General features: G+C 46.0%; 1 protein-coding gene across 1 annotated transcript in view; it reads left to right on the top strand.

Annotated features, from left to right (window-relative positions):
* Positions 1-26171, top strand: part of TRIM71 (tripartite motif containing 71) — a 67904-nt gene that overhangs the window by 30933 nt on the left and 10800 nt on the right. The window contains exon 2 of the mRNA XM_023620789.2: positions 16891-17058. Within this exon, the coding sequence (XP_023476557.1) occupies positions 16891-17058 (168 nt within the window). The remainder of the gene's footprint in view (positions 1-16890; positions 17059-26171) is intronic.

The following is a 26171-nucleotide window of genomic DNA, read 5'->3' as shown; positions in this document are numbered from 1 at the left end:
GCTTAAAGAAAGGGAGGGTGGGGGTCCCTTCTTTCTCCTATAAAGATCATACTGTGAATACTTATTTGTATTCTGTTCTTCTTCACTTCACATTATATCGTGTTGATATCTGGTGTTAGTTATTTAGTTTAAGTAGTAATTCAATGTGTAGCCTATCTTAGCAAATATTTTAGGAATGTGAAAGGAATCGCAAAAAGTATTTGCAGTTTCATTAAGTTCTAACTAACTACATAAACACACCCCAGTTTAGTGTGGGGTGAAAAATACACGATAGTATTAGGTGACATCCAAGCACATTCAGGTACCTCACTGTAGATCTGGTTAGCAAGGAATACTTGAACTTATTTTTCTTTCTTTACACAATAGTAGCATACTGGGTACATTCCTTCCTCCTTATTTTTTTCACGGTAATGTATTTTGGAGATCATTCCATGGGTCCAGAGCATCTCATTCTTTTTCGTGGTTGCCCAGTAATCAATCTATTTAACAGTTAGGTAACCAGCCCCCTATCGATGGACATTTAGTTTGCTTCCGATCTCAAACACGGTGCTGTAAATCATCTGTCTTTTTAAGGAAGTGCCTCATTCCTAGCTGGATGGCTTGAACATATAATGATACGTCCTGTAGCTTGTAAAGGTTCTTGTTTATTGGAGAAGGGACGCCCTCTCTTTTTCGTGAGAAGAAATGGAGGTTAAAGTTTTTCCTGAGATCACATGGGGCCAGTGGTGAGAAATGAGATTATAGCAATGGACCACAGGCATGTCAGATGTGGGATTGGGTTTGTTGTAAATGTGTGGGGTAGTGGCTAGGGAGACCCGTGGAAAGTCGTCCTGAGGCAGGCTGCTTTGGAAGCCTTACCGGGTATTTATCTTCTGCCTTCTTATTTTGATGGTTTTGTTTTCCACCACATTCTCATGGGTAGTTATTTCTGGAGAACCATCTGGTGCATGGGCATAGTCTTGGACATGGAAAGATGCTTCTGGACATGCTTAGTAGGCTGTTGAGGCTCTGAGAGGTTGTGACCAGGCTGTGGAGTTTTGGGAATCAGAATTTTCCTCTGCCCCTACCTCCGTGCTGCTGCCTGCCCCAGGCTCTGGACTGGAATCCATGAATTGATTTTTGATGGAATTAGCTGTCGGCAGTGCAAGGAACAAATCTGGAATATCCTCCCCCTCCCCTGGCCTTACTCACGGAGGAAAGCAGGCGTTGTCTGGCTGAAGAAAACTTGTGATCCCTCAGCTCCAACTCAGGAAAAAGCTCTGTTTTATCTTTTTTAGTTGACAAAATAAAAATGATGTTTTGATGATCGATTGTTTCTTGTGATTCTGTAGGTAGATTGCACTCAGTTGAGCAAGTCTTTTGTCCTGTTTGTCATTGGAGGTGGAAGGTCAGCTGGGCTGGCAGGTCTGAGGTGGCTTGCTCACATGGCTGGCGGGCAGCTGGGGCTGGCAGGCAGAGCACCTGGCTTCTCCTTCCTATGGCTTCCCATAGCGTGTCTGCTGGGTTCCGAAAGAGAGTATTCCAAGCACGTGATGGCATCTGCTGCCCTGCTTGGGAGGCCTTTTTTTTTTGTTTTGGAGGACATTAATTCTTCAGCCTGAGACTGATTTGCAAACCATTTGCGAAATATGGCTCCATTGCTGCTCTGTTGTTCGTCCCTGCTAGGGTGTATGTATCATGACTTACACATTTGACTAGTGAGGCAATTTGGAAGATCAGCCCAAATGCAAGGAGTGGGGAAATAGACTCCACATTTTGATGAGAGGAGTAGCAAAAATGTGCAGCCATCTTCAATTGATCACAAGTGGCTTTTCTAGAAAAAACTGTAAGTTCACCCAGATACCATGTCCCAGTGATGGGAACTCCATTTCCCTAACATAACCTAAATTTCTGTTCACGATTTTAGAACTGCAAACTGTGGAACGTGTTTTTCTATCATATCTCCCACCCTGTCTCTTTCCCCTTCCACTTTCCCTGTGTTTTGTTTGAAGGGGAGGTGTTTTTCATCAGCAGTTAGTAACATTGCTAAAGAAGATCAAACAGGTGGCCAGGACTTCTCAGTTCATCACTCTGGAGATTTGCTATAGAACTGCTGATAGAGCGATGAGCTAGATGTTCATTGCCCCTTTTCCAGCCATGGTTTTTATTCTCGTGGGATACGGTGCTAACCACCACCTAAACAGACTTATTCAGATATTTATGGAGCATCCAAGTGCCAGACACTTACAGGTGCTGGGAATGAAGCAATGAACAAGACAGAAGATTCCCAGCCTTTGCAATACTTAAATTCTCCCGAGGAGACTGACCGTGAACAAGTGAGTAGACAGACACTTCCAGGTAGTGAAAAGTGCTATGAAGAAAATTCAACAAGGTGAGGGAGTGGAGGTGGGTGGGCCAGTGCCCTGTATGGTAGTCAGGGAAAGTGCCTCCCTGAGGAAGTGATGCTGAGACTTGAATGAAGGGAGGGAGGGAGGGATCCTTGCAGGTCTGGAGGCTGCTGTGGGAGCACGCTTCTCAGGCAGCAGGAACAGCAAGTGTAGCCTGTGTTAAAGGCACAATGAGGAATCGGATGCCCAGCCAAACACTGGGCAGGATGGCCTCCAGAAGTGCGGTGGGGAGCCAGTGGAGGGATTTCAGGAGGGGAGTGCTGCCATCTATCTCTGGCTTTTTTAAAGATGCTCTCTGTGTGGGAAAGAGGCAAGTCCCAAGCCTGCTGGTAGGCTGGGAAGTGGTGGCATGCTCAGGAGAGTCTAGGAGAAAGGATTCTCCAGAGGGACTTGCTTGTCCCAGAATGAAGGTTTGGGTTCAGGGATGGTGGTTTTAGGGAACACAGCAGTGGGCGCCCAACTGTGAAGGAGAGACGAGGAGGGAGCTCAGAAGGACTGAGTATAAGCCAAAACATGATATTACAGGGAAGGGAAGGGATGCTGACAATCGTGGGCTGTCCCACTGGGGGCGTGGTGCTGGTAAGCTGCCTCGGAGGGAGAAGAGCCACAGTCACGACGGGAAAGCACACAGCACAAAGGAGAGAAGCCCAACAGCTTGAGTTAACTGGTATCTCCTACAGGCCCCATCCCCAGCAGAGCCTGTAGTTTTCAACTTTGGCGCTGACTTTGGCAGGCAGAACCAGAAGGTATCTTGCTTTTCCCTATAGTAGTCTTACTTGTCTGGAACTTCCATCTCGACCATTCCTATTTACACTTTTAGACTAAACTCGGGCTTCTCCAGGAACTCTGCTGAAAATAAATCCCAGGCCCAGTGTTTTCTGGTTTTCTTCCCCCAACCCTGTAATTGCTGGCCTTATGCAATCATCTCTCCCACTGGACTGTAACCCCTTTGAGGACAGGGGCATAGTGCCAAGCACGGTACAATAAGGAAATGTGCATGTGTTGGGAATTCCTGTTAAAAATATGCCAGGGGCCGGCCCGGTGGCACAGTGGTTAAGTTTGCACTTTCCGCTTCGGCGGCCCAGGGTTCGCTGGTTCAGATCCCAGGTGTGGACATGGCACTCCTTGGTAAGCCATGCTGTGGCAGGCATCCCACATATAAAAAAATAGAGGAAGATGGGCACGGATGTTAGCTCAGGGCCAATCTTCCTCAGCAAAAAGAGGAAGATTGGCAGCAGATGTTAGCTCAGGGCTAATCTTCCTCAAAAAAAAAAAAAAAAATTCGTGACATTTACTGATGGGGGCCGAAACAGGCTGACTTGACTGAACATGAGTGGAGGGGCAGAGTCCCTGGCCTCGTGGCCAGGCCCTGTAGCTGCACAGGAAGGTGGAGACATGTACAGGTCAGAAGTCATCATCCAGTACACTTTTTCTAATCATGTTTATGGACTCTCTCAGCATTCTTTTCAGTGGGCAAACAAAATAGCCCTGGAGAATGCTGGCCCAGAAGGCTGTTTGTGTCCTGCCTTGCAAACACATCCACCCTCGCAAACATGTTCTCGGGGTTCAACTTGCTCTGCCACTTACCACGCTGGAACCCTTACAGGCAGGCCGCCACGCCTCTCCTTTCTGCCAGAACTGCGGCCACCATTTGGATCTCATGCACTTTCTCTTATGAATTCTTCACCACCCATGAGATTAAGTGCGTTATCTCCATTTTATGGGTAGAAGCAGCTCAGTGAGCCAACTTCTCCAAGAGAGCAAGGAAGAAAGGATATTCTCAGCCAGGTCCACACAAGGTGGCCCAGGTTGTGCCCTGGTCTCCTCCCATGTCTGGATGACTAGAATAATCACTATAATCTCTGGCCCTTCAAGGTCACCCAGCTGCCGTTTACACCCCTGCTCAAGAAGCTTTCCCCTGGCTCCCTCATCTCCTCCCTCTCTGGCCCATGAGCTTCCAGCTCACATTTCTCTCCGGGCTACTCCAGATTCTTCTACACTTGGGCCAAGAACAGTGTGCTGCTCTGCTCAAGCTGTTACTTTTATTTATTTATTTTTGCTTGAGGAACATTCGCCCTGAGCTAACGTCTCTGCCAGTCTTCCTCTGTTTTGTATGTGGGTTGCTGCCGCAGCATGGCCACCAGTGAATGACGTAGGTCTGCACCGGGAACTGAAGCTGGGTGGCCAAAGTGGAGTGCACCAGGTTTACCAACGAGGCCGTAGGGCCGGCCGGCCCCAAGTCCTTCCTTTTAATTGGATTTGTAGAACTTCCACCTGAGTCCTCCTTTTCTATCCCATTCTTTCTAAGAAGTCATTTCTGATTTACCTGTCCCACCCACAGGCGGGCTACGTGAGCACAGTAAATCCTATGGAAGGAGTCATTTTGTACAGTTGTCTGAATGGCAATCTTTTTTTCCCCAAAGCCCCCTGGTACATAGTTGTATATTCTTAGTTGTGGGTCCTTCTAGTTGTGGCATGTGGGGTGCTGCCTCAGCATGGCCTGATGAGTGGTGCCATGTCTGCACCCAGGATTCGAACTGACGAAACACTGGGCCGCCTGCAGCGGAGCACGCGAACTTAACCACTCGGCCACGGGGCCGGCCCCTGTGTTTTGGTTTTAATTCCCCATTTGTCTTACTGATTCTCTCTAGCAGGTTTCCAAACTAGGCCATTTTTGTGAGTGGAAGGGGTGCTGTTAATAGTTATGCCTGGATAACGTGAGCAGGCTGGACCTCCCCAGACTGACCAGCCAAGATTTCTAGGAGACTGGAAGCTTCTTGAGTTGTTGTTTTATGTCGCAAGACTCTTAGCTCACAGCCTTAAGTCTAGTGTAAATAGTAAAAAAAAAAAAAAAAAAACCACACACACACAAAAACAACCAATTAGTAGTAAACACAGCACACTTGATAAGAATATTGTGGCCTCAGAGACTGCAGGCTGAGAAGAAAGGCTGTCTCTAAAACGATGAAGTTGAACGCCCAGGAGGGAAATGTTGGGAGAGCCAGGAGGCTCCCCACAGCTGACCAAAAGTAGGCAGGCGGGCCTGAGACTCCCAGGCCAGTGCCTCTTGGGGAAGACCCTTTGAGTTTCGGGCACAGTGGGATTAACAGAGAAGGACTCAGGAAAGCCGCTTGGGGCCAGAACTTCAAAACATATCAATTTGAGGATTCCTTCCAGCCAAATATTTAGATTTTGCCTGCCTTGTATTATCTCTCCTTTTCCTGGCTTAGGTGCTAGCCAAAATAAAGGTGATCTTTTTTTATTTATTTACACAGGACCCAAGGAAGCAAGTCAGGAATTTTAGGACCTAAGTAGAGGCAAATTTAAGGCCTACTGTTTTCCTTTCTTTTCCTCCTGAAACTTTAGATTACGTAACTGATATCATCTGATTGTTGCACTAGCTCAGAGCTCATGAATTTTTTTTCCCCCCACCCTAGCAGGGCCAGCTTTTCCTATCTTTTTGAACTCAAGAGTTTATCCTTGAGTATCTGCTTGGGGCTAGCTGGGAGGTTCTGCCCCTCACCACCTATGTAGGGCAGAAGACGGGGAGCTCCTGATTGCATTACCTGCTGGGCCAGGGTCAGCTGGCTGCCCATTACGCTTCTCTTGAACAGCACACAGGTACAGTTTGGAGAGATGCTTCACTCACACAAGCTTCCTTTGTTGGAATGAAGTGGAATTTCTGAGAAAGCTCCGTATCTGAGACTTAGAATTATTTCTCATTAGAGGAAAAAAACAATGTATTATGAATGGTCCTGGGAATTCAGGCTTATAAAGAAGAGTTGGACTCACTGGTTTTACCTTCAGTGTCCCCAAATGTTGACCTTTTTTCTGATTGCATCTTATTACTAGTTACTTGGCGTTTCCCTGCCTGAAGTCTACTGGCCTGGGTGTTGGGGTTCCCTGACTCAGTGCCAAATCCTGCTGTAATTAGAGCTTCTTTCAGACCGCAGCTGTTAAGAGCTGTGCACACTTGTGGGAAGAGGGATGGGTGAACTCTGAGGGAGCAGGGCTTCATTTCTGCCTTGCTGGGCCCAGCGACAGTTCCTGATTGCATGGTTGGGCAGCTGACTGGGTCCTTTGCAGTTGGTGGGTTTATCCCTATTTGTCCGTTGTGATTCCAGCACAGGTTAGGCCCTTCTTCCCCAGGTCACATCACTTAAGACTGGAATGCGGCTTTTCTGCCACCCAGTTCTTTTCCCTGTTGGACCAGTTTCTACTGGTTTGCCCAGGCTCCTGGTCCCACCCTTTGTTGAGCTTGGTTTCTGTTCCCCACGCCCTTAAAGGCCTTAGTGTTAAGAGATGTCTTGCCTTGTATTTGTCTCCTTTCAATTGTCCCCTACCCCACCATGCCTGTACACCCTACCTGGGACCCCCTAGGTCTTTGGTAGGTGGGGGCCTCCAATGCTCTCTTCTGTTGGAGTTTTCCCCTTGGGAGTGGGAAGGGGTGATACCCTGTAAACTGCCGAACCCTGGGGCTCCTTTTCCTCTGGTGACTCCCGAGTGTGGGTGACAGGTGACTCGTTAAAGCTGGTCGCCTGGCCTGGCTCTGTGGCCAGCCGGTGCCCCTTAGCACTTGTGGGTATGTCCATGGGATTAGGTTTCCTCTTGTTGGAGTGTGTGGTGGGGTGGTTTCAATTAATCGCCTAACAAACTGTTAACTTGAAAAGGGTTTAAAAAGAAAGCCATTTCTTGACAAGACTAAGGCCTTTTACACTGGAGATTTGGTTTGAGCCTCCTCCGTTTTTGTTCATTTTGCCTTTTACTCACAGAGGAAACTGCTGAGAAAGGCCCTGGTGATTCCTGGGGTGTTGGGGAGAAGGAGGTGCCCTGTCAGAGTGTGCCTGGCTGTCGCCTACCTTTAATGCTCTCCTTGAGAAGGGGCAGTTTCGAGGAGTGCTGTGGAAAGAGCCCAGGCTTATCCCCATGCTTCACAGACACATGGGGTCCTTGCCCCGGCCCCCTGCTGAGGAGTGGGAGCTTACTGGCCTTAAGAGAAGTCACAGGCCATCTACTGCTTCCTCGATTGGTCCCTTCCCACTTTAAATTCCTGCCTGTGAACAACTTTTTCCGAGAGCAGAAAATACTTGCTTAACCTCTTGATTTGTAGGCAGTGCCTGGTAAGGTAACCCGCTCTTAAAATTGTCAGTGGATGTGACAGTGTGACCTTGGGCCCTCGGGAAGGCCAGAGTTGGACCTTTCTTGCCCAAAGCAGAGGACAGCTGAGTAACTTGGAGGGAGGAGTCCAGCTACTCAAGATGATAGAACTTGCTGGAATAGGAAGAGAAAGGAAAAATTTTTATTTTTGTGTTGTGTCAGATGGAGAAAATGTGGCTAGTCATATTTAAAACCCTTTTCTGTTATTAATTTTATTCTTACGGAGTCTTTATTTCTACTCCCCTTCTCAAGGCAGTTTTCCCCGGGTGATGAGTACCTTCTCTCGCTTCATATCCACCTGTCCGCGGGATCGGCCCCACGGGCACTTGAAACCCCTTTGCTGCTTTAGGGAGTGAAAAGGTTTCAGGTGCACAATGTTGCCCACTGTTTAAGAGGTGAGGACTGAGTTACACGACCACCTACAGAGTCTGGCCACTTTTTTTAAGTCAGCCTCTGAACACCACCGACTCCTGTGCACAACACAACAGGTTAAAACTCTGCCTCGCTTTTGCCCCTTCGGAGGAACAAACTGTGTATCTATGTCTAAATCTATCTTTTCGTGTCTGGTTGGAAAAATCTATAATTTACGTGGGCAGCGATCTCAGTGTTGGAACAAATCTCTTTTATTTGCTGCTGGAAGCTGCATGGGCCACTCATTAGTACATCAGGGGTCAGATGCATGCCGGGGCGGCAGCTGGGACACTAATGATTTCATACGGCTTTGTGTGACCGCGGGCTGCCTGTGGTGCTGTAAATCCGACTCGGGGTTCTAATTTTTTCAAAACCTCCGGGGAGTTGGTCCATCACTTGCCCCTTGTGAGATAGAACTTAAGATAATATTTATAGTGGAGGGCAAAGGAAAAATAATACCTAATGGGAACATCATGGGAAGAATGGTAGCAACCTATTAGAAATAAATTATGTGGGGCCATTGGAGGAACTCATTTATGGGCTCAACGAGTATTTATTAGGTCCTTAGCTATGAAGAGCGCCATGCCGAGGCCAGGCTCCAAGCTTCACCCCATCAGCGCTAGGTTGTCGATGGGGGGTTTCTCCCTCACTTATTTGTGTTTCTTTTTGAGGTATAATTTTACGTAAAACAGATTATTATAAGTGTACATTTTGAGTTTTGATAATTATATATACCTGTATACCCACTCTTCCATCAAGATAACAGAAGGTTTCCACTGACCCAGAACAGCTCCTTAAGTTCCTTCCAGTCACACCTGCAGCTTCTCTGATTTTTTTTCATCCTACATTAGCTTTTGCCTTCATATAAATGGAATTAGGCAGTAGATTCCCTTTTGATTCTGACTTTTTCCAGCAAGCATGTGCCTTTGAGATTCATCTGTGTGAATGCACACATCAGCAATTCATTTTCATTGCTAAAAGTATTCTGTTGTGTGGATTTACCACAGTCTGTTTCTCTGTTGATGTGCAAGTTTTGTTTTTATTTTTGAACTGGAGGAATTTTTAAACACCCAAGTTTTACTTAAGTAAGCAAGTTTATTTGTTAAAAACTATGTTCGGTAGGTAGTAATCCATAACAGTTCTAGCATGTTTCACAGTGTCATTCAATGTCATATAACTTGGGTCTGTTGGAGGAAACCCCAAAAACAGATGTGTTGCTTGCCACCGTCGAGAAGATGCTCTTTTACCGTGGCCCCGTGTTAAAGCCTTCAACAGGTGTGAGGGAGACGCCAGGCCGTGGGCAGTAAGCCCTGTGTGTCTTGCTGGGCATGTGTTTTGGGACATCATGATTATCCTGTCTTTCTGTGACTTCACAAAGGCTCTGAGAAATGCTGCCAGTAGCCCCATGCGGGAAGTACTGTCTTCTGCCTGCCTTTTCCTACCCAAACCCCCATGCCTCCTCCCCACCTTGACCTCTGCCCTCTAGCTCGCCTGGAGGATTTCTCCTGCCCTGTAAAACTAACCACAGCTCCCTGAGTAGGGTTACAGAAAAACACATGCCTGGGTTACACCATCCTTTCTTGCCTCCTAAATGCCCTTTCTTGAGTCACATTGACTGCTGTACCCTCAGCTTTAGGAGGGGGCTACCGTAGGAAACATTCTTGAAACTATTTTGTCTGTGTCTCTGGCAAAACTGGTGGAAGGTGTTGTGTGCTGGACTGCCCAGGGTGTCGTAGTTCTCTGGGGTTTCAGTGCTTGAGGGTTTCCTTCCAGGATGAACTCATTTTCGTACTTATTAATGATTCTGACAGTTCTGTGAGCCGAAAACTGGGTTACTTCCCTTTTTACCAAATCAGCAAGTACACTCAGCTAAATTCAGTCATTCAACTGTGGAAACAGAACTTATTCATCTAATTACCTGTGCCTTTTTATTTGGTTTTAGCTTTAAAAAGGTAATGGTTCTGTTTTTGTATATGTTAATATTAAAAAGCTGAGGGCTCCGGAGGGTCCCTCCGGGGGAGGAAGAGGGTGTGTGGGGCCCTGAGACGTTGGGACAGGGACAGATTGCTGGAATATAACGAGGGGACTCCCGGCTCTGCGGTGCTGGGACCTGATCCCACAATCAGGAGCGCAGGTGATGCAGAGAAAAAGGAGCCACAGGGTCTGAGGAAAGCTTGTGGGTTGGGGCACTGAAGGAGCCCCGCTGGGTTGGCTGCTGTTGGGAAGTGGGCAGCCGTGGTCATTGGGAGTGTGAAGATTTTCTCCTAAAAAATAGGGAAGGGATCATGATGTGGCTTTTGGGGTGGCACAAAAACATCAAGCGAACAACATGAGACGTTTCATGATCATCAAATTATGCTTCTCCTTTGGCACCAGCAACCGTGTTGAGTATAAATTTAGAGCTAATAGCATCCTTCATTTTCACCCCTTCGTTTTCAGATTTGTCCTGACCGTAGAGCCGAGAAACTGGGTGTAGAGCTGAGTGGGCTGCTCTGAGCCCACGTTGGGCTGTGCTTGCACTCCACCACCAGGGAGTCCTCATTCTTTCTGTTGTATGTCAGCCCGGGAATGAATCTTACTCCGCTAGCTGGCCAAACAGGTGGTGGTAGTGTCTAAGTCTTTACCCCCGCCTTTGCGATTAGATGTGCTCTGACATTCAAAATTTCTGATTTTAGAAAGTTAATAACTCTGCATGTACGTATATTAAGTAACAACACCACAAAATAATGAGTATTAGTGTTTCTTCAGTGAAATATATGAAAACTCACACTAACTCGTATAGGTACAAACCATAAATCATTCTCATGCCAGTTCAGGTTTTGCTGCTAAGTAGCTTATGTAAAAATTTTTTGTTTCCAGAGTCTGTTGGAATTTGGGATTTTGCAGAAGGGGAATGGTGGGTTTGTAGGGGGCCTCCCCTGTTTGTTTTGCTGGGTATTTGTATGGCGCCCTCTGGGACTCAAGTGTTTTTGTTCTTAACACCTCTCTTTATGTTGCCCGAGACCCTTCTGCTGTCCACCTCTAGTAGAGACATTCCCAGAAGTGACCGCACTCTCCCCACGTCCTCGTATCAGAACACTCTCCTCAGCAGCCACTGCTGAGGACACAAAACACAACAGGTCTGGCTTTCTTGCTGCTCTTCTCTGGGCTTCTTTTATTTTTTAAAATTTTTTGAGGAAGATTAGCCCTGAGCTAACTACTGCTGATACTCCTCTTTTTGCTGAGGAAGACTGGCCCTGAGCTAACATCTGTGCCCATCTTCCTCTACTTTGTACGTGGGATGCCTACCACAGCATGGCCTGCCAAGCAGTGCCATGTCTGCACCTGGGATCCGAACCGGTGAACCCCAGGCCGCCGAAGAGGAATTGGGAACTTAACCGCTGCGCCGCTGGGCTGGCCCCTCTGGGCTTCTTTTAAATTGAAGTGTGGTCGACATACACTTTGAGCTGCTTCTCCACCTCCAGCACCCACTGAAGCCTTCCCCCCAGCCAAGCAGAAGTGGTCTTTAACTCCTCGTGCCAACATTGACCTGCTTGCCTGGTGTCCCTCTGCTGGCTTTTGTGTATCTTTGGTCTTGCTGGGAACAAAAATTGGCAACCTTTGTTCTTGACGTGGATGGAAGTTAACCTGACTTAAAGTGATTAATTCAAGAATAGTTTTCTATCCACACTTGCAAGTAGGTTTCACCCCCCAGTACATCAAGCGATGTAGCAATTGGATATATTACTAAACTGAAAATTTTGGGTTGTATAAAGAACAAGGATATTCACTGCAGTGTTGGCTTGTGATTTTTCAAAAATCAGGACGTAGGGTTACAATTCTATCAGCAGGTACTAATTAAATAAGTTGTTGTACATCCACAGTCTGCATACCATGCAGCCATTCATAAAGCAGGCAGCTTGACCCTGAACATACTCCAAGTGAATACGGTTAAGTGAAAAAAGTCTAGGATAACGTACTCGTATTTTTGTCTTTAAGAAATTCACATATGCGTAAAACATAGCATATTTTTGGCTGGTTATGTAAAAATAGAAACAGTTGAGTGAGAAATTGCAGGAGATTTTAAAAAAACTATTTGTACTTGTGTCTCTTTCTGTATTAAAAATGCATGTATGGAGGCCAGCTGGGTGGCACAGCCATTAAGTGTGCATGTTCTACTTTGGCGGCCCATGGTTCGCCGGTTTAGATCCCAGGTGCGGACATGGTACCACTGGGTAAGCCAAGCTGTGGCAGGCGTCCCATATATAAAGTAGAGGAAGATGGGCATGGATGTTAGCTCAGGGCCAGTCTTCCTCAAAAAAAAAAAAAAAAAAAACTTGTATGTTCCTTACATAAATTTTTTAAAAAATGTTTCAGACCCTCCCCTTCTCCCCCCAAAAAAGGTAACTTGTCCTGCGTTGGGCTCTGTTGTCTTGACCTGGTGGTGACTGTGCAAGATCGAAGGTCCGGATTCCTTTCTTTCCCTTCCTCCCCGGCCCCCCAAGGCCACAGCTCAGGCAGCACATGGCCAGAGATGCAGGAGGGGCTTCTGCCTCAGGTTTGGACTGTGGTTTTGGAGCTTTGGCATTCACTGTGTTTTCCCTAGATCAAGAAGACCTTGGTTTTGAGGTTAGTGAACAGACTTAGTTTTGTGGCTGGACTTTGCTCCTTGAACTTGGTTTACCATTTTTCCATAGGAGAGCCTGCAGAGTGCCTCACAGATAAGGCTTCTGGTTGTCACCGGCCATCCTCAGTTCAGTTCATTGTTATAGTGGGAAACTTAGAAACCCTCTTGGGTGGGTAGAGACCTCCTTCTGTCCAGGCCTGACTCTGTGGGAGCCAAATGCCCCCAGTCATTGTAAGAAATCTCAAATAATACATTAACAGCAGTTAGTACATTTCAGTTGGAGCATTTTGGCGATGAGAGGCCCTTCCATCCGTTCAGTTTACATTCCTCACTGATCTTGGTAGTTGTATTTTACACTTTCAGATGTGTGGAGTTCCGTGGTCTGTGTGTTCCTTGTTGCATCACAGGGAGTATGAAAAGTAGATTTCCAGAAGCACCCATGTGTGAACACGCACACAATCTTGTTCATTAACAAAGCACTTTATTTAAGTGCTGGCTAAGGTAAACCTGCCTGCTTGGTATTTTTATTTATTTATTTTTTCTTGAACCTCCCCCGCTTCCTCCTGCTGGGCCCACATTCCTAGGTCTTTGTCTCTGCCTGGTATTTTAGAAATTTTGGGAGAGGAAGGCAGTGGGTGGGGCATGTTAGAAGCTGGGGGCAGGGAAGGGGGTGGCTGCTTGCAAGGTCAGAGGTCGAGCCTGCTCCGTTCAGCTAGGGCAGCCAGATTGTCGCCATGTGAGGGGGGGGCGGGGGCGGGGCGTGTCCATGCATCTGCTGGGGAAGCCCCAAACAGGCAGCTTCAGGCCCTGGAATTCCTGCCACCAGAGGACCATTCCTTCCCCACTTCCCAGAGTCACAGTTCATGGCCTCTGCCACCTTTCTGGCTGTGGACCCTCTGAACAGCCCTCCAGTTTATTCTTTTAAAATAATCTTCCAGCTGGTTCAGAGAGAATTGTACCCATGTGCATCCTTACCTATTGACTGAGTTTTACAAGCTCTAAAATTGTGGGTTTTCAGTATGAGAAATTGCAGAGGACATGTGGAGCTTCTAAATGGAGTGTGAAATTGTCCTAAAGCTTCTCTGCAACTTTTCGCTCGAACGTTTATAACAATTGATCACGGGGCCGGCCCGGTGGCACAGCAGTTAAGTTCTCACGTTCCACTTCAGCGGCCCAGGGTTCGCCAGTTCGGATCCCAGGTGTGGACATGGTACCGCTTGGCAAGCCATGCTGTGGCAGGCGTCCCACATATAAAGTAGAGGAAGATGGGCATGGATGTTAGCTCAGGGCCGGTCTTCCTCAGCAAAAAGAAGAGGTTTGGCAGCAGATGTTAGCTTAGGGCTAATCTTCCTCAAAAAAAAAAAAAAAGTTCACATTTTCAGGTTTTGGACAATGTGTTCTTTTTAAAATCAATGGTTTATTAATTACAAGCACCATGAGGCTATGCTTTTACTCACCCATAGCTTTTTATTATCAACTAGCTGCTCCCTTTCCATCCCCACCCCCAGCCCCAGCTCTGTTCCTTAGAGTCAGCCTGGAACTGCAGAAGCATGGGCACTTCTGACATCTCGGTGTGTTCTAGGCACTTAGAGCTGCATCCATCCCATGTGAAATGACACCAGGCAGGATTGCATCCAGGGGCACCCCTTTCGCCCATTTTGGATGTATCTGGGCTCTCAATACTGCATGCGAGGGGCCTGGTGTTTCGGTCACCCTGCTGCCACGTGTTCTGACCAGGATTTCTTCTCCAGCCACTACATCTGCACGTTCCTTTAAAACCTACCGTTTGTAAGATATCTCCTATGCACACTATTATCCTGGCTCTGGATTTTAACAAACCTAAAACCCAGAAGAATTACCTTAATTCCTTGCAGTTACACAGTTGGCACCTGGAGCCTGGCTTGTTGGCTCAGTCCAGAGTTATTCAGAGCCTTTTGGTTTCTTAATGTTGAGCCCCTGGAGATAGCGTTCCTGGATTTCAGGGGTGGAAGGGATCTGCCTGAGGTATCTAGTGAGATGCCATGTGTTTCACAGGAGACTGAAGCCCAGACAGGTGACTGTAGATGGCCCAATGGCCAGGTAGTGCCAGGCTCAGGCTAACAGCCTGAGTGTCTTTCTCACCCACTGCCTGTGCAGTTGAGCGCTGTTACATTTTCATGAGTGTGCAGACTAAAGAAAGCAGGGGGATGCTTGCTAGTCAGCCCACACAGCTGTCTTCAGAAAAGGTAAACCCTGAGAAGAGGTAAAGAGAAGATTGCTTAGCTGTTTGGCAAGAGCTGGTGAACAGAGAGTGGAGAGGCCTTTCATTCTAATTTAAAAGGAGCCTTCTGATGGAAGGTTTTCACACTTCACATTAGCACACGGGTCGTGACAAATGGAGGGAGCAAAGGGAAGGAATGTGGTTGGGCTGTTGAAACTGGTGGGAGAATTGCTTTAGCACCATATCGTAAAAAGAAACTGTCCAGGAATTTTCCCCAAATGTATCCATCTTAGCATCTTTGGGTTAGTGTTTAAGATTAGCTTGAGAATTTTCGATTTATCTGATTAGAAAGATTAGATCATCTCTCAGTGATGGGTCTGCTTTAAAAAGTGATTGGCCTTTAAGAAGGCAAATTGCTGTCACCTGGTTGCAGTCTACCATGGTCACTAAAAAGTACCGCATGGGACAAAATTGGTAGTAAAGTTATAAACCTGATCACATGTCCCTCGTATAAAATAGAGTCCATAAAACTTGCCATATCACAACCGTTTCTTAAAGCTGGGAACAGAATGTCCTAAATCTTTGCTATTTCGGAATCCGGAAGTTCCCAGAGAAGCAGCCTGAGCCTGCTGGATCACGTACCTCCCTCTTCCTGCTCTTATCCTGAGTGGAGCAGGCCTGTGGCTTGACCGAGCCGTTTGGGAGATCACTTCCTGGTGGACGTGCTCCACGCCAAGACTCTGGTCCGTTAATAACCTGGAAAAGAGGAGAATCAGCGTTCTCCGTCTGCTTGCCCTGGTCCCTCACTGCATGGGACTTTCAGCCTAATGGGAACTTCCTGGGCACCACCAGCGCTCCCTCCCTGTCACCATCTCCCACAACACTCCACGCTGCTTCTCGGTCAGGACAGGCTCCTGTTCTGTTCCACGCAGAATCTCCTTGTCTTGAGTCTCACACCCTGGACCTCCACGATACCTAGCAAGGTGTTTAGTGCTCTGGATGAGGTAGCCAGTACCAGGCATGTGTTGGAACCAGCTTTTTAGAAGGCTTCCGTTGGCCTCCCTGCTCTGCCCTTGCTAGCTGTGTGGGCTTAAGCACGTCATGACCTCTTGTCTTCATCTGGGGATTAAGTTTGTCGTGTATGTGAAAGAACCTCCCTTGGACACCACTTCCCTGCATGTTGCGTGTTGGCTGGCTTTCCCTCATACCCAGGTGTACCTGAAGCAAATTTAAACTCTGCTCTTGGAAGCAGTCCAGCAAACATTTACAGACAGTGATCCTAAGTGCCCTGCTCTATGAAGGGATACAACGAGACTGGCCCAGTTTCTGTGCCAAGGAACTTTCGCTCTTGAGAGCTCCTCATTTATCAGCAGGTGGAGGCCGTGCCAACCCTTGTCTCTCCCTCCCAGCATGCTGGGCCCCAGGGAAATACAGAACATCACATAAAGCAGTTCTGTCAGCACGGGCTGCCTCCCAGGGTCAACTCCTTGGAACAACTTGGCAGGAAGAAGAAAGACAAGAAGCTGGCTGGCCTTACCACTAGCTTTTTGCCTTCGTTCCAGAAGCGTAAGCCCATAGCTTGCTTGAATGCCTGGGAGAACCATGCTTTGCACTTACACTAATCTCCTGGATGGGAGGGGGTGGTGGTGGCAACAAGCCATGATGGGTGGGTGGTTAATACCGGCTCCTAACCTTGCTTCACACACCCAGAGGCTGGGGTGTCAAGAGAGACTTTTCTGGTATATTCTTTTATTCAGGCCACCAATCTCAGACCAGGGAAACATAATCTTAGAACTTTTCTGGGTAATTAATCTAAGATACAGAGAAATCTCTTATGTCAGGAGGATTGTTTTGTTTCATCTTTGCCTTTCAAGTGCCTCAGTTATGGCTCTGAATGAAACTGGAGAGGAAGGAGGAGTTGGTTGTTTTTTCCTTGATTTGGGGCAGAGCGGGTGGGAGAGGAGAGCAAGTTGTGCTCACAGTTGACTGCACTGCTCTCTCTCCTTGTAGGGGTGTGCTTGCTTATTGGGAAGGGGGTGGCTGGGAGTGTGGGATCCAGAGCACCCCTGTTGTTGTCCCGACCCCCGTCCTGCATCTCTCATTAATGTCTGCCCCTCTCTGGTCCCCAGGTGCTGCACCTGTACTGTGACACTTGCTCGGTGCCCATCTGTCGTGAGTGTACAATGGGCCGGCACGGGGGCCACAGCTTCATCTACCTCCAGGAGGCGCTGCAGGACTCACGGGCACTCACCATCCAGCTGCTGGCTGATGCCCAGCAGGGCCGCCAGGCAATCCAGGTCAGTTCTTCCCCACCCTTCACCTATTTCCCTTGTTCCTTCTTGTGCATAAGACCTTTCCCACTCCCTTTCAGATGGCATGTGTAGATTATGGGGCAGACTCCAGTGTGCTGGAGCCATGGAACAATGACCCAAGTGAGCTCATGTGACATCCACGCAGCAACAGTCCCTCAGGAGTCGGGGAGCATGCAGGCCTCCTTGCAGTCTTATGAAGATGAGAGGGATGTGGTCAAAGTTACTGGCCAGTCAGGGCTTGTTCCAGACCCCTGGGCTGGGCCTCCATCACATCATCTGCCTGTTTCCCATCCAGCAGCCCCCTCCCCAAGTCCAAGTGGACTGTAGCATGCAGGACTGCAGAAAGACTAGGCACTTAATGGTTTTCAGTCAGAGAGCATTGCTGTTCAGATTGATTTCTTTGTGAGAAATCAGTAAGCATGGAAAGTTTTACCTAAGGTTCAGAGTCCCAAACTCTTTCCTGGGTGATAAGGTCACATCCTGATAATTTAGACCCTTGTTTCTGTTGAATTCCCCATCCCTTTGGGGTTAGGAAGTGACAAGTGTAACCTTGGGGCATAGCAAAGTTCTCTTACATAGGCGGTTAAGAGTGTTCCTGAATTGAATTTGAATCTTCCTGCCTGGTCCGGGTGACAAGGTTTTAGGAAAACAAAAAATCATGAGATGTTTGCCTTGTTTTATAGAATAAGGTTGAAAGTCAAGAAACACTGCTAATCCTTGAGAAGAAATTGAATAGGAAACTACTGGTATTTACATTCTAGAGTATTTGAATAAGTGAATTGTTTAAAGAATAAGATCTTTTTGAAAGTGGTAAGGAATTGATCACGTGCTCTAAAGGAGGCGGAAGGATGTTTTAGGATTTTAAGTTTCTCGGCAGCTATCACATTCCTGTGCATGATATTGAAGTAATCTTTCCAATGAGTCAGACTGTCTCATATTCAAGTCGTAAAATAGGAAGTTTGAGAGTCTATTTTCTAGAATGATTCATTCCGTCATATTCTTATGCCAGAGTGATGTGCTTTCTTTCAAATGCCTTCAGAGTGTCTCTTGGTTGTTGTTAACTTCTTGTTTGCCAGCGTCCCCACTAGTGCATAATTCCTTTTTATTTTTCAGTGAATCGGTGTCCCCTTGGATGAAGTGGTTGGTGACTTCCATTTTTATGCCACTACAGTTAGGACCTTCTCAAATGCCTTAGCCTGCTGGTGTCTCCTGAACACTGGCTGATATCTGGGTCCTGCTCCCTAGATTGTGGTATAATCTGATCAACGCCTTCTTGCCTTTGAAGACAAAACACTCGGGGTCCTTGAAACATGATTGAGAGAATTGCTGGTGCCCTCTGTGCTTTGTTGGCATCAGCCATTCTCGGGACAAAAATGAGTTGTGATGATTTGCTGCAGGCTGAAGGAGACATCTGTGGTTAAAATGATGAAATCTCAGGGAAGTGGAAATTTGAGCTTTTTGTAAAGAGAAGAGAGAGAAGTAGAGGGACAGAAAACTTTGCCTGCCTTGCACAACTTTCTAAAGCAAATACGGTCAGTGTTAGCTGGGAGTCTGCTGTGTGAGTAGTGAGAAGAACCTAGGAGTGAAATTGAAATATTAGTTGGTACTGCTGTGTCTGATGCCAGTATGAATACTGGATCCTGGGGGTTTGGGTGGAGGAGTCAGGTGGCAGGTGAGTACTTGGGGTGAGGTGGAAGGCTTGGTACGTTAATAATCTGTATGGCCGTACTCAGGTACACCTGCTGAACATCAACTGCATGGATTAGGAATTGACTTTCTAGAAAGTCCTTGTTTAACCGTGGTGTTTGTGTGTGGCAGGGGGGCTATGTTGTGCCCTTTCGTGGCTCTTGGTTATAATTCTTTAAAACCTACATTTAGCCAGTGATCTGAAGATTGGGGTATGATTGGCACCCGTTTCTGTTTGAAAGTCCTTATCAGATTCTCAGTGCATTGACCATTGCTAGAAAACTATCTGGAGGCCCTCTATGAAAGTGGAGCGTTGAGATTCATGCCTGTTAAAAAAAGGAGTCCCCGTGTGTTGGTAGAGAACACAGCGCCTCTTTCCCTCTGAGTTAACTGTGATACCAGCACACGCCTTTGGGAGCAGGGAGGGAAAGGTGAGGTAAAGATTGAAGACAAGTTAGCTTTGCTTAACAACATTTGCCCAAAAAGCCAGTTTGTTCCCTTGCACACCACAGAAACAAGCTCTGTCCCCAAGGTCCGAAGACTGGTGTGACCCAGTTTTCGTTGTGAACCAACGTTTTGCACATGGGTTCCTTGTAGGGGTCAGTCAAGAGTTATGTGTTACTGGAACTGACTGTGAGTGAGCACAGGAGGAGTCTGGGGGTTCACCGGTTCGGATCCTGGGTGCGAACATGGCACCGCTCGTCAATCCATGCTGAGGTGGCATCCCACATGCCACAACTAGAAGTATACAACTATGTACTGGGGGGCTTTGGGGAGAAAAAGGAAAAATAAAAAAATCTTAAAAAAATTAATTAATTTTTTTTCTTCTCCCCAAAGACCCCCAGTACATAGTTGTATATTCTAGTTGTTAGTGCCTCTGGTTGTGCTCTGTGGGACGCCACCTCAGCATGGCTTGATGAGTGGTGCCATGTCCTGTGCCCAGGATCAGAACCGGTGAAACCTCCCGCTGCTGAAGCGGAGCGTGCGAACTTAACGACTTGGCCATGGGGCCGGCCCCTAAAATTTTGTTTATTTATATAAAGAGATATTTAGATTTCTGTGTTGGTGTACAAGTGTCTTCTCCTTTGTTGGTCACTAAACAATGGAAAGAATGACAGACCCTGAAATTTTGAGATGCGCCCCGCAGGGTAAAATGTGACCTTGAAATGCCATAAAAGAACACAGTGATTTGGGTGCAGGTTGCTTCAGACACTTGATATCTTCATGGAGTGGGTCAAAATGTTAATGAAGTAAACAGCCCAACCACAGAATTTTTACGCTATCATTTAATAGTGTTTATACTGAAAAGTACACCTGAGGTGGTGTGAAGACTTTTCTTTTCTTAAAGTGAACATTGGAGAAGGAAGGAATACAGTCAGTTAACATATAATTTGGGGCAAGTGGTAAATTTCTTGAAAATATACATATAATTTGTCCCCTGCCCCCTTATGTTTTAAAGAAATTCATTCAACCCATATAAACCAAAATAGAGAATGATTCTGGTCACAGGGTAAGAAGAGTTCTGATTTCTTTCACAGGAAATATTTAAATAACAAGTTTGATTTGGAAATCATTGGTCTAAGAAACCCCTAGATTTGTTCATTTACTCTTATTAGTGTTAATTTATTAAGTGTATCATTCAGGAGCTCTTAAAAGCTGCTTATTTGTACAGGCAAATTGGCAGATCCAGGAAACAGTAGATATTCTAGAAGTAGGCTTTATTTTGCTAATAAGAGAGTTAAGAAGACATCAGACCAAATCAGGGGTGATGAAGGGGGGTGAAGGAATAGATTTAAATCCATTGGAACAAACACTAAAATCAAAACTTAGCTGGATTAAAGGGTTACGTGGAGGGGAGGGGGGAAAGCATTAAATATAATAATAATGAAGGTAGATATATGTTAAATTCCTAAAGGCATGAAAGACCTCTAAGATTAGAAGTGATACTAGAAACTTCTGCATATTAAAAGGAAAACAACAAACTAGAAAATATGCTGGCAAATAGTTACTGTATGAAGAGATCATAAAAGTAGGTACAATAGGAAGACACAGATAAAGGAATGAAAGAGATGAAAACATAGCTTACAAAGAAAATCCAACTACTTAATATAAATATACGAAAACATAAACAGCCTGAGCAGTAATCTAATTAAAATGACATCAGGATACTATTCCGGACAAATAACTGACTGTGTGTTGCACCATGCTTACTCTGTGGGTGGGAGAACGTGCGTTGAAAACTGTCAAAGCCTTGAACCTGGAGGCACTTTTCCTCCTTTGGGACTCTCCTGTAAGGCAGTGACCTGCATTCTGAAGGTATTCGTTGCACCATTGTGAATTGTCAATAGGAGTAAGATTTTTTAGCCACTTAAATTTATAAAAAGTTTGTGATCACATTTAACACGCACATGCACATACACACACACATCGTGTTAAGTAAAATGAGCAAACCATGAAGTTGGTTCAAGAAAAATGATGCAAAACCAGAAAACAGTACTCAGAAAAATAAGGGGAGGTGGTAGAAATAGGCCAAAATATTAATAGTAGTGTTTTCTTGATTATGGTGGGACTGAGGCAATTTTTTTTCAGTTTTACTGAGGAAAACTGATACACAGTAGACTACACATATTTAAAGTGTGCGACATGTTTGACGTGTATTTCACCCAAGAAAACATCACCACAGACGAGAGTGTGAGCATGTGCATCACCCCCAAATGTTTGTTTATATCCTTATCGTAATCCCTGCCTTACTGCTCCCATGTACCCAAGCAAACACTCTTTTGCTTTCTGTCATAGACTAAGATTTTGTTCTGTTTTTGATCAATTAGGAAATGAATTTAGCAATGAGTAACAGGCCTTCTCTCTGCTCCCAAAAAGTAGTGCTTTAAATACTCACGATTTTAATCTCCCCTATTTAAAAAAAAAAAAATAAAGTCTGGAGATACAGGTAGTCATTGGAGTAGGCTTCATTTCTACCCTACCATTTCTAGGTGTTGACATTCATCCCTATGGCCCAAAATGGCTGCTGGAACTCAAGCAGTCACATCTGTGTTCTGAACAATTGAAGTGGGCACGCCTCCTGCCTTTTGTAGAGATTTCCCATAATAAGTCTTGGCATAACAATTATCTGTTCGCCAAAGCCCAATCTCATGGCCACATCAGTTGCAAGGGAGTTTTTTATGCAAGCTCAGTATAGCCTGAAATAGCTAGAGCTCTGTTATTTTTCATCTGATGTTAGTAGTAAGTCAGTAGTAGTAATAAAGATGAAATGGATGTTGTAGACAACCAGCTATCTTTGCCCTACCCTCTTCCTAATTTCCTTTATTGGACATGAGTTGTCTACCCAGTTAGAGAAGTAAACATTGGCATTCTTCATGTTAAAGCAAGTGTGATAGATATTGCAGCATTTAACACAAAAATGAGAACTGAGGTTAATAACTAAGCATAATTATTTTAAATTGTACAAATGAAATTGTAAATTAATCTAGACTTTCTGGACTTCTCTGGTCCCCCAATGTCTGTTTTTGTTTGGTCATTTTATTAGACCAAGTCACCTGCAGACACTCCTGCTTGCCACGATGGAAGGTTTACCACAGTGAATGCCAAGAGTGCCTACCGTCTCCTGTGAACTTACATCACCGTATTTACTCTCCCAGAAAGCAGATCAAGGAAACCTTTTTTTATCCTATTACAGATAAGGAAATGGAAGAACAGAATTTAGTTGCTTTGCCCAAGATCCCAGATCTCATCAACCATAAGTCTTCCCTTTTCATCCGTCAGAATTAACAACCTGTTTACTGAGCTTCTCCTCTGTTCCAGGCACTGAAATAGGTGCTTTATATGTGCATAGTAGTGTCTGAGGTGTGGATGTTGTTCCTTCCATTTTGCAGAGAGAAAACTGCTTCAAAGAGATTTAGTAACCTGCCAGAGGTCACACTGACTGTGAGCAGAGGAATTGCGTTTGAATACAAAACTGGTGGTTACTTCTTCTCATTTTGGGAGGCAGGCGTGCTTGCGCGCTTGCTCGCTCGCTTCCCTCCTGACTTCCCCCACCCCCCACCCCCCAATCCATGACCCAATTAAAGTTTTTCCCATGCTGTCTTAATTGGGACTCTTGGTTGCAGTTGACTATAAGGGAATGAATAGTCTCAGGTGACCAGGTAGAAGAATATGGATGGATCAGGCTTCACGTATCCAGGGACTCAGACCTTGGTGCCAGCACTCTGTCACTTAGCGTGGCCCTTTTCTCCACAGTAACCTCATTTTTGCTGCTGGACATGGGCTTCATCCATGCAATGGAGAGAAGGGTGGGCATAAATGGAGATGTCTTCAGGCTTGTGCTGTTCCATTCTAGCAGGCTGCCCTCAGGGAAGGAGTGAGTTCCCCTTTTCCTCTCCTCTCCTCTTTTGGGGGTGGTTGGGCAGGAGCTGGAAGGTCTATATGTAAAATCCCAGGGAAGAGCCCCTAATTGTCCTGGCGTCAGTCATCATTCATGCCTCCTTGGGCACCGTGGCTAGAGGCACTAGGATTGGGAGCTCCCTTTGGACTGAGTGGATGAGCAAGAACACACCCCCAAAGGAAAGGACACTAGCCAGGTAGGTTTAAGTCCTTACCAACTTTACAACACCTTTAAGTGAGTATCAGTGCCATTTTACAAGGTATCTGGACTTGGTACAACTTGAGGGTGGTGTTTTAATTTCCATTTACCAGCTTCTGTTCAGAAAATACTTTTGTAGGAACTTCATTCCCTTTCTTCAACCAGGGACATTTGTCTCATAGTTTCTCCTCCAGAGTTGGGATAATATACACTCCCTAGAGGCTTAGCAGAAATGTTTTTGCCTTTCGTCAATCACTTCTGGACCCCAAATTATACCACTGACCCGTGTTGACGTGTTTGTGCCAAAAGGCTTGAGACTTACTCTGGCTCCTCTCCTATAACAAATAAGCAGCCTCGTGCCGCATGCAGTTGTATGTTAACTTCCCTAGCAAGGTTATCTTGTCTTGGACACCTATTTTCCTCCAGTCCTGATGTCCCCATCCACTTATTTTCAGGATTTATTTGTGTGTGGGGCTGGCCCCGTGGCTGAGTGGTTAAGTTCACATGCTCCACTGTAAGCGGCCCAGTGTTTCGTTGGTTCGAATCCTGGGCGCGGACATGGCACCGCTTATCAAACCACGCTGAGGCGGCGTCCCACATGCCACAACTAGAAGAACCCACAACGAAGAATATACAGCTATGTACTGTGGGGCTTTGGGGAGAAAAAGGAAAAAATAAATAAATAAAAGGTAGATTTCCCCAACCGTTTTTTTTTTCCCCCAATTTTTGTGGGGGTGGGGTGGGGGGAGGAAGATTAGCCCTGAGGTAACTGCTGCCAATCCTCCTCTTTTTCGCTGAGGAAGATGAGCCCTGAGCTCACATCCATGCCCGTCTTCCTCTACTTTATATGTGGGACGCCTGCCACAGCATGGCGTGCCAAGTGGTGCCATGTCTACACCTGGGATCCGAACTGGCAAACCCTGGGCCGCCGAAGTGGAACGTGCACACTTAACCACTGCGCCACCAGGCCGGCCCTTTTATCCAGTGTTAAAATACAAGTGTTGGAAGTAGTTGACTATGAACCAAAGTTCCTAAGTTACGTCACTGACTCACAATTGTCTTTATTTAGCATGGCAATCTTAGTTCTAGAACAGAAACCCAGAAGTAAATCTTTCAATTAATTCTAGATCCTGTAAAGAAAATTTACCATGATGAGGGTCTGGAGTCACCCACAACAAAGCAAGCATGGAAGATGTCTCTGGTCTACCTCATCAGTGTTTTAAGGGTGACCACTTATTTTTAGTGCTTTTACAACATTCTGTTACTTTCGCTTTGACTCTTCAAAGTACAACAGTTTGCTCACTTACGTAATTAGAGTATTTCACAAGGTGCACTGATTCACTGAGGATATCATAATTAGGACAAGAATATAAGTAGTTCACATAAGAGAGCCTTGATCGTTTAATTACCTATTTCTTTCATCCCATTTAAGATGCTGTTGATTAGAAGATACATATTTATTTTATATACAGCTAACGGGGGGGAAAAAACTCGCCTACAATTTAAGATGTTAAATGTAATAAAAATTACATTTTAGAGTGCACTGCAGGAGTTCCCATATCTGGTGTGGTGGCCTGCGAGTTTACAGGTGACATTCGCATACTCTGTTACCTTCTATCAGGACGCTGTAAATGCTGGTCATCAGGCCACCACTGTTCCCCATAGCAGACATCACTAATGGCTATCGGACACTGTAAATGCCGGTCATCAGGCCACCACTGTTCCCCATAGCAGACATCACTAATGGCTATCTGCACTCTTTCCTGTAAAACTCATATTTGTCTTCAGACTCCTTCTCTGTAGTGTGACAGTCCCTCAACAGTCAGCTGGCATGCACTGATTCACTGCCCAGATTGAGACCCTCAGCTTTCAGATTTTTGGCTGGATCGGTTAACATCCAAAAGATAACATTTTTTTCTCAAGCCCCATGCTTATTGAGTGGCATTGTTTTTCTTGCTTCAAAGTATATATTTCTGTTTCCCAAGCTTATGCAGCCCTTTTACCCACTGCCATATTCCCCAACCAAGCCCCTCTTGTCTCCTTCAAATGCCCTGCTTCAGAAAATAGGGACTAGTTTGGCAGGTCCTGGTCTGCACATCTTGGAATGGAATGCTTGCCTAGGTTGTGTACTATCTGGAGAGGAAATACCCATTTTGTCTCTATGCACAGGGCTTTTATGACTCAATCTTGGGGACGATAGTGTCCTTGCATGCTTGGGCAATGACTCAAATTGCAGTCATATCTTTGCACCCTTTCTACCTGTTTGAAAAATGGAAGAAACAGTTCTTATTGTAGAATGGAAGTTCCAAACCCAAGGGCCTTCAGGGACCTGGCAGGAAACACGAGGGAGTAAGTCTGGCGAGGAGACACTCACTATGTAAACTCTCTAGGTATGCAAAATGGGGTGGTCATTGCTCTCTCCAGCTGGTTCCTGCCCTGCAGGAATGTGGGCCTGTTATTCCCATATCTCCTGATTTTTATGGAAGATAGTTTGGTAAGTAATCTGATGTTGGTATAGATAGAAAGCAGTTTGCTGCCTCTGCTTTCCATTGAGGAAGCGTTAAGAAATGTGGACATCGGCTTGGTTGCCTTAGTCGGATATTGTCTTGGGTGCCAGCTCTGTGCTAATGAATAGCCAGCACATCTGAACACAGGGCGAGCCGCTCTCTTGGCTCTAACCCACCCTTTTGCACTAGTGCTGTGTGATGCTGAGGCTGCAGCACTTCACACCGCGTATCTGGAAGGAGAAAGGGACTTGCGTCTTCCTTTTGACTTCCTGTTCTTAGCAGCAGCATTTTTCAACCTGGCAGCTGAA

Source organism: Equus caballus, chromosome 16 (genome assembly GCF_041296265.1).
Source record: "Equus caballus isolate H_3958 breed thoroughbred chromosome 16, TB-T2T, whole genome shotgun sequence".
NCBI classification, from domain to species: Eukaryota; Metazoa; Chordata; class Mammalia; order Perissodactyla; family Equidae; genus Equus; species Equus caballus.
Note: the sequence above shows the minus strand (reverse complement) of the source record. Positions and strands in the feature narration are given on the sequence as shown.